The sequence below is a fragment of the Cebus imitator genome, unplaced genomic scaffold (genome assembly GCF_001604975.1).
Source record: "Cebus imitator isolate Cc_AM_T3 unplaced genomic scaffold, Cebus_imitator-1.0 Scaffold364, whole genome shotgun sequence".
In the NCBI taxonomy this organism is placed as follows: Eukaryota; Metazoa; Chordata; class Mammalia; order Primates; family Cebidae; genus Cebus; species Cebus imitator.
In genome coordinates, this window is record NW_016107679.1 from 1,513,744 (window position 1) to 1,522,027 (window position 8,284).

The window sequence follows — 8,284 nt, forward strand, 5'->3', positions numbered from 1 at the left end:
TCGGCCTCCCAAAGTGCTGGGATTACAGGCTTGAGCCACTGCGCCCGGCCGTGTGTAGGATTTGTATTTAAGATGAATTTAGCATAGGTAATGTATCTTTAACTTAAAGTAGAATTTTTATGATATGGGTAGAGAAATTCAAATTCATGTTATAGCATATCAATTATTTATCTAAATCCTAATTAGAAATTAATTTTATTTCAGATATATTTACTAGAGATTTCATGTTGCTGTAGTTCACTTATAATTATACTGAAAATAAAATTAGCACATTCTACAAAATAAGAGGAAGCACTTCTATATTAAAATCTTTTTTATGAGCAACGTAATTTATGTATATGTGATTTATTTTCTAAAAAATTCAGAGCAATTATTAGCAATAGGTTGGTTAGAATCAATGATTATGGTAGCACTATGTTGCTTTGCTTCTAAACACATTTAGACATAATGCATTTGAGATTTCATTATGGATAAAATTGCCTGATGATTTAATAATCTGTTATTGCTTCTGCGAGTTTTTCTGAAGAGTAGGTTCTATAAAACTCAGTAGATGCTGGATCCCACATTCTTTGTGTCTGTGGGTTGTTATTGGGTCAGAATTATTGCAGAGCCTGAACATTTTTATGTGAAGCAGCTAAAATGAAAAAAGATTTTGACTAGATAAATAAAAGTTCCCTCTCAGTCTCAGGAGGATTAAATGCTTAGCTACTTGCAGAAACATTAAAAAATAGCTCTTCCTTCTAATGTATTTTTTATTTGACTTTTCTTCCCATAATCCTTGCTGTTTTCCATCTTAGAAGCTTTTTGCTTGTGACTAAATCTTTACATTTTCTTCATTTTAGGCTCTTAATGTGGCCTTCTTTTTGTGTGTGTTTTTGGGGGTGGGGGGGATTTGTTCAAAGCAGAACTTTTCCAAGTGCCAGGATTCATTCTTCAGCTTGAGGTGGTTCCCTGCCCCCTCACAAACTGTCTATGCAGCAGTCACGCATGAGATATGTTTGCTTTTGTGAGCGTGCCCTCATGACTGCTTTACTCACACGTTTTTACCATGAAAAAGTCATGCCTTCAAGATGTGCAGCATGGGGATGCCTGTGGGTGTAGGGAGGCACTGGGGCTGTGCTGCAGAGCTGTTGGATACAGAGGGCACAGGCCTTGCCACTCAGAGGGGCCACTGTGGCTGTGGGGCTTGTGGGGCTTTGTCCCATCTCCAGACACCTCTGGGCACCAGGCTTTTGTGAGTCGCAGGTACATCATCATCCAGTGCTTCTTTTAAGTAGTTGGCATTAGCTTCATTAGGTACTTTTACCTAAGTTGGGATATTAGAAGGTAGACGTGAAGTAGTGCAACAGTGTCCCCAAGACAGAAAATCCTTCTCTGTTCATTTAGGGCTGGTGTTAGGTATTGGTGGTAGCTTAGGGCTGATACATGAAGAGAGGTTAGGTGAAGCAGCAGGGCTGTGGGATTGGCTCCCTTTCCCCAGGATGGAGGACTTTGGAGCTTGGAGCTCTTTTCTGGAGGTTCCCAGCACCCTCTTTCTAGGCCGTAGCTCTCAATCAGCACTACTTGGTAGATCACTGGATGCATTGGGCTCTCATCTGGTCTTTTGTGGATGGCTTCTGTGTAAAGTGGCAGGATGAATTTAAGACCTGAAATGGTGAAACAGCAATGACTTTGAGGGTTGATTGGCAGTGGCATTTCCTCGTATGAAGTACTGTCACTTCCCCATTCCACTTCAATATAGGGCATGTCATGACACTGTATTCCTCAAGGAGCACATTTCCTGATGATGATAACATAACATGTGGTAGAGCAGCAAAATGGTAGCATAGGCTGCGGGATTAAACCTCCTGAGTTCATTTCTGATTCAGTCACATGATTTTTCTCAGCTTTAGTTTCTCAACTGTAAAATGGGCATAAAAATAGTGACTACTTAATAGGGTTATTATGAAGAAAAAGATAATCTGTAGAAAGAGCTTTGCATGGCATATGTTACATAGTAACATACTCTTCCTCAACAACTCAACCCTCTTCCTATAGGTAATGATGTGTCAGTTGGAATTCATGTTTTCCTTATTTCATTGTTTGCCATATTCATACATGTGTATGAAAAACCTAAGTGTAATAAACAGCTAATGTCTGCATTTTGATTATATCTCTTCTGTTCTCTAGCTTTCTTTATGGTATGAGATTGGGACTGACCTGTTTCTGGAAATGACAGGGAGCTAAAATTTAGAGTTGCATTCCGTGAAACAAGCGTCCTTTTTTTTTTTTTTTTAAATCATGGCATGAGCAGGGTTTTCTAGGTAGGGTAGAGAAGGTTTTTAGGCAGGATTCCATGGAGTGGGAAAAGTAGTTATCTTATTCCAATGGCAGCCATCCTTCCCCTCTTCTCACCTTTATGTGGGAGCAGGGTGAGTTTTGTTTTGTCACATAGCATAAGAAAGAAGCACCTACATAATTAATTAGATTCAGTGAGATCAGGAAAGGAGAGAATTTGGCTATGTTCTCCCATGGCACAGAGCTAGAACCATGCTGGGCACTGGTAAGCCTCTTTCTCCTGCCAGGTGACAGCTGAGCTGTTGCTTATCGCAGCAGAACACCTACTGGGGTTTCCTTGGCAGGGAACAATGGTGTTATGAGTTACATTTCAGAATTATTGGGGTAAAAAAATACTATCCCCTTTCCCCAATATCATTTTAGCATCCATAACATGGCAAAGCTAATCAGTGGTAAAAGGTATCAGTAGAGTGATGGGCTGGGGATGGTCTAGAACAGGGATGAGGGAGCTTTCTTGGGTGATGAAATAATAGGGACATGGGATATATGGGTATATGCATTTGTCAAAACTGATCAAACTGTACATTTATTATCTGAGCATTTTATTATATGTACCTTATATCTCAAAGAAAATATAAATTGTATTAGAGTCAGTAGGATAATTAAAAGTGTGGTTTTACAACTTTTATTATCAGAGCTAGCAGAGAATAGAGGCTCTGAATGTGAACATATAGCATTTGCTAAATACTTTGGCAAGATATCTCTAGGAGAAACATAGCTTCAGTGCCCAAATCCTATGAGTAGTGTTATATTACTTTGCTTCAACTTTAAGAATTTTAAAGGTATAAGGGGTCTACCTATTATGTGCTGGGTTAGAAACATTTTAAGATCAGGAAAAAAAAAAGAAACATTTTAAGATCAGATAATGCAAAACAAAGATTATTCCGTTTGAAGGAGTAAGCAAATAAATTTTATGATTTTATATCAGATACTTTTTTAAAAAAGAAATAACACTAAATTTTTCTTTACTTTTTATGTGAACTATGGGATACTTTGTGTTGCTTTGGTGATAGTAAAAAAAAAAAGTCTTTAATCTAAAAAGTAGAAACAGGATAAATACATTTTTTAATGTTTTTTAAAAGGCTAAGGCTTATTTAAGCATTTTAATTATACTTAAAAATGCACTGACTTACTCTAACATACAATATAGTTGAATAATTCTTTGAACAGAAGTTTTACTATGAAATGGACTGTACTTAATTGAATGTTTTCTAAGTGCTAGGCTAGAGTAATTTGATGAGTACCACCAACTCTTTACCAATAAGAGTTGATAACACAGCCTGCCCAGCATACATTATCAAAGTTTTTGTTGCTGTAGCTTTAACAATGTCAGTTACTATATGATTGTTTTTATATGTAATTCCAGTAATTGCAAGTTACTAAAATATAAGAATATATCACTTGATAGCTAATATGAACAAATTTACTTGAATAACTTGAAGATACCTTCAATTAAAATGTAATAGCTCACGCCTATAATCCTAGCACTTGAGAGGCTGGGGCGAGTGGATCACGAGGTCAGGAGTTCAAGATCAGCCTGACCAACATGGTGAAACCCCATCTCTACTAAAAAAAAATACAAAAAAGTAGCTGGGCGTGGTTGCACATGCCTGTAGTCCCAGCTACTCAGGAGGATGAGGCAGGAAAATCACTTGAACCCGGGAGGCGGAGGTTGCAGTGAGCTGAGATTGCACCACCCAGGCTGGGAGACAGAGCGAGACTCTGTCTTTAAAAAAAAAAAAAAAAAAAAAGTAATAGCTTTGATTATGTATTGTTTGACTGAATTCAAGGGCCAGCAACCCACATCCTATTTAGGAAAGTGTTTTAAACGTTTCCTGAAAAAGCACTATTAAAGGATTAAGTAAAGAATCTTGTGAAACTTTTTTATTGCTCTGATATCATGACATTTTTTTCTTTTTTCTTTAATGGGAAATATATTTTAATTATATTTATAATTTTGGAAGTCTTATTACTACAAAATATTATATGTTTCCTACTTTGCAGATAACTCAGGAGGCTGGATAATTCATGTACACTTTACCATATGGCTACCATGCTGGTTTTAATCATGGTTTTAACTGTGCAGAATCTACGAATTTTGCTACTGTCAGATGGATCGACTATGGAAAAGTTGCCAAATTGGTAAGCTATGCCTCAGAAATAAAGCATAAATTAAATGTGTATTCTGGTTTTTGTAGTAGGAACCCTAAGATTCTGTGCAGCATTTATTTATTTTTCCTCACTGGCGCTGTGTGCCTCTCACCATAGCAATTCGTTTCAGGCTAGATACATTTATTTTACATAGGCAGTATTACCAATTTTAGCTGAGTTTGTCTGTTTTGAGATTAATGTGGAGCAGTTTACCCTATTAGGTAATTTTATGCAACGTGTGTTTGTTTTCTGTCTTGAGGCCTTTAGTTGGTGTTTTGTAAGGTTTTCCAATGGCATCAAGTGGCTCCGTGTTAGATAGACTCAGACCTCTCCCTGTTCGAGATCAGTTCATGGCTTAGAAAACAATTTACAGAAGGGAGTGTCTGATAAAATTGTGGCAAGAGGTGGAGGGAGTTTGGTAGGAAGAGATGATTAAAACTGCCCTTAGTGCAGAAATGAAATCTTGAAAGTAATAATGTAGAACACATTTTAGTAGGAATTGCACGTTCATGTTAAATTTGGTGCAAAATTTTGCATCTCCTGCCCAGTATATTTAATTTAGCTCACATACTGTGTATTTTCATTCACAAGCAATAATTTCTATTAAATTTAATTACTTTCCTCCTGTGGTGTTAAATAGAAGGCATCTTCAAAGTGATGGTGGTTTCCATTAGGTTTGCTTCCTTTCCTATGGCTTTTAAGGGAAAGGTGCAGGCTGGCAGAGGGTAGCTTCTAAATGAAACTGTGTTTTACAGAGTATGTAAAATTGACATAGATTTAGCAGAAAATGATAAATAAAACTTATGTGGTCTTGGCCCCTGCATGGCACAACTGAATATCCTTCATTCTACATTGATAAAACTTACATTTGGAGACATTAGGTGAACTTAGATGGAAGTATGTTCAGGGAAGAAAACCAAGTTTAATTCACCTGTGTATTTAGAAAATTGCAAAATATGTTAAAAGTGTAGCCCTTTGGCAGCCCAGGACTCACTTAAATACATTCTGGACATAAAAGAAAGCCCCTGGTATTAGAAGACTTTTTCTGTTCTAAGTAATTTCTGTTTACAGTGAGTAATTCAGAAAGGAACAGAACTGTGCTACTTCACATTATACATCCTATGCATTCTAACAAAACCTCGTAAGAAATAGAAAACTCAGTGTGTGTACCCAGGGCAGCCACTGCATTGCTTTTGTGGAAATGTAACGTGTGCATCTGCCTTGAAGCAGTGTCTTGGCCATGAGGTTATAACAAGGCCTGTTATTTTATAGTTTGCACCTTTACTCACTGACATAAGTCAGCTATCTTAGCTGTTCAGAGTTACCACAAATACTGATTATTGTTTAATACAGGTCCCAGAAGCAGTCCATGATATTGGCCAAAATAGGACATTCCTGCCTTGGGGAGAAGCTAAACAACCATGTACATTGGAGTTGCATTTCCACATTTCCATGTGGAAGCAGAGAGCTGAGTGTGGTGTGGTGGCTTGAGCCTGTAATCTCAGTTACTCGGGAGGCTGAGACAGGAGAATTGCTTGAATCCTGGAGGCAAATGTTGCAGTGAGCCAAGATTACGCCATTGCATTCCAGCCTGGTGACAGAGTGAGACTCTGTCTCAAAAAAAAGAGAAATTTCATTATTTGTGTAAAGCTCAGATACACTTCTTCCAAGTTTTAGCAAATTCCTGGATATTGAATATTCTCAGCTGAATTATTGTATTTGGGAGATATTTCTGTCCCTGTGGATATATTCTCTGTTTTTTCAGTCCTTCAGTCCAGATGGTCCTTTTTCATGGTATCTATCCAAACTGCCTCATCTCTCAAACAGACATTTTGTGTGTGCGTATGGATTACGTTTAGAACATCTGGGGAAAATGGAGTAAAGGAGTGAAGGGACATTCACCTTTTAGTCGTGGTAGCTACTTAGTGTAACCATCCCTGTTTCTAATATTCTCTTATAATGCCCCAGGCCTTACCATTTTTCTCATTTCTCTCTTTGCTTCTGTTTTCCTCAATGAGGATCATTCTGTTCTCTTGTCTTAACATGCAAAAATTAGGATAGCCAAATCCTGTAAGATGCTCCGGAACAAAAGGCCTTGCGTTTAGCAGGACCCACTGACCTAAGAAGACAGTCGTGCAATTTTCCTCCATTTTACTAATCAAAGACAAGATCATTACTGAGAAAACTTGAGAGTGATGTTTCAGGTAGCCGCATGTTTATTTGCTGCTGATGGGCAGAGATCAGGTTTTGTGAGTGCTTAGTGAGTTTGTCCCGTGCTGCATGTGTGTACAAAGAAAGACATATATTTGTCTTCAAGGAGCTTTCAGAAAGAACAGAAGGACTTTTAATAAAACTTCACTTGCAAAATTGTAGTATTAGTGGAACATACCATCTAGTTATTTGTTTTAGGAATTTTTGTGGCTTTGAATGTTGGTGTAACAGTGAAATGCAATTTTTTTTTTTTTGATAGAGATTTAAAAATATGTAACAGCTCGTTTAGCAGTTGAAATAAGACATTTGTGCAGATTTGAGATGACTGTTTTCTGTTTCTGGAGCTTTCTTTCCTTCCGTGATGGGAGTCCGTGATTACTCTGTGTAGCTGCTGCTGTGACACTCACAGGTCTGCTTCCTGGCTAGGCTGGATCAAAGCGCTGGCCTGTAGGTTGTATTTCATTTTTCCGTTTGTTGGGATGAAGTGCAGTTGTTTTGATGTTAGGTTTGATGGATTTGTTTGCCACTGCATTTATTAGCTTCACATCAAAAAACTGACAGCCTGTTAAATGAAACTTTGGCTTAGATTTTCAGCTTGACTCTTTGGAGACATTTTGTTTTTGTGTTTGAGCAGCCTCAAGCACTATGATTGTCTCAATGGGAAGAAAAGTTATTTACTGTACGATTTTCTTGAGTAAAAAAGAATCATTGTCTTGGGGACAGTCATATCTAGTCTATACCATCCGAAGCAGTGTATTTATTACAGTGTGTGCAGTGAAAGAGACTTACTGTGTCAGGATAAATATTATCTTATTGGAAGGAAAGGTAATACCTGGTGACATGAAAATGATATCTTTTATTTTGCATTGATTTTAAGTGATATTATATTAACATGATATGTCAGTAAGTTGAAAAATTGTACTGCAGAGCTGGGAATGTTCTCTTACAAACTTCAGGAGTACTACTCCACTATCTAATTTTAAAACATTTTGATATTTGAATCCTTGAATGTTTGAACAAGTTTAAAAAGAGATGATAGAATATTGAAACTGATTTTCCTTTAATCTGGCAGGGGTTTCAACTGTTAAATTGTTTAGCATGTAAGTGCCATGTTGTAGGTTCATTCTGTTTTATATTTCAATTCTCTAAAATTAAATTAGATATTTCTTAAATCAGGTAGCATCCTTCCATAACATCTTTAATGTTGGGCATTCTTTATTTAAAAAATCAGGAATCATTTTTATGGTGAGTCTCTAGGGTATATTTTAATATGCTTTTGATCACGAAATGCTAGTATAGTGATATTCCTCTGTTCCTGTGACATGTGAAGGAAAGAAAATATAGACTGCTTTGAATATTGTTCATTTAACAGTTCTTGACATTTCATTTTAAGTGTCTGACATGACATATATAATATGAACTTCGTGAGTATGGGGATTTTATGTTCTGCATTTTTTTTTTTTTCCAATTTGCCTCTACTTTTTCTCTTTTGCCCAGGCTGGAATGCAGTGGTGCAATCTTGGCTGACTGCAGCCTCTTCCTCGAGGTTCAAGCAATTCTCCTGCCTCAGCCTCCAGAGTAGCTG

General features: G+C 37.2%; 1 protein-coding gene across 3 annotated transcripts in view; it reads left to right on the forward strand.

Moving 5' to 3' along the window:
- The window catches only part of KDM4C (lysine demethylase 4C), a 269,280-nt gene that overhangs the window by 5,992 nt on the left and 255,004 nt on the right, over positions 1-8,284 (forward strand). Inside the window, exon 3 of one of the 3 annotated variants that reach the window (XM_037730821.1) lies at positions 4,342-4,479. In XM_037730821.1, the coding sequence (XP_037586749.1) occupies positions 4,366-4,479 (114 nt within the window). In that variant the 5' untranslated portion in view covers positions 4,342-4,365. Of the gene's footprint in view, positions 1-4,295; positions 4,480-8,284 lie in introns of those variants that run through there. The other 2 variants (XM_037730820.1, XM_017506883.2) reach the window with 2 other exon arrangements.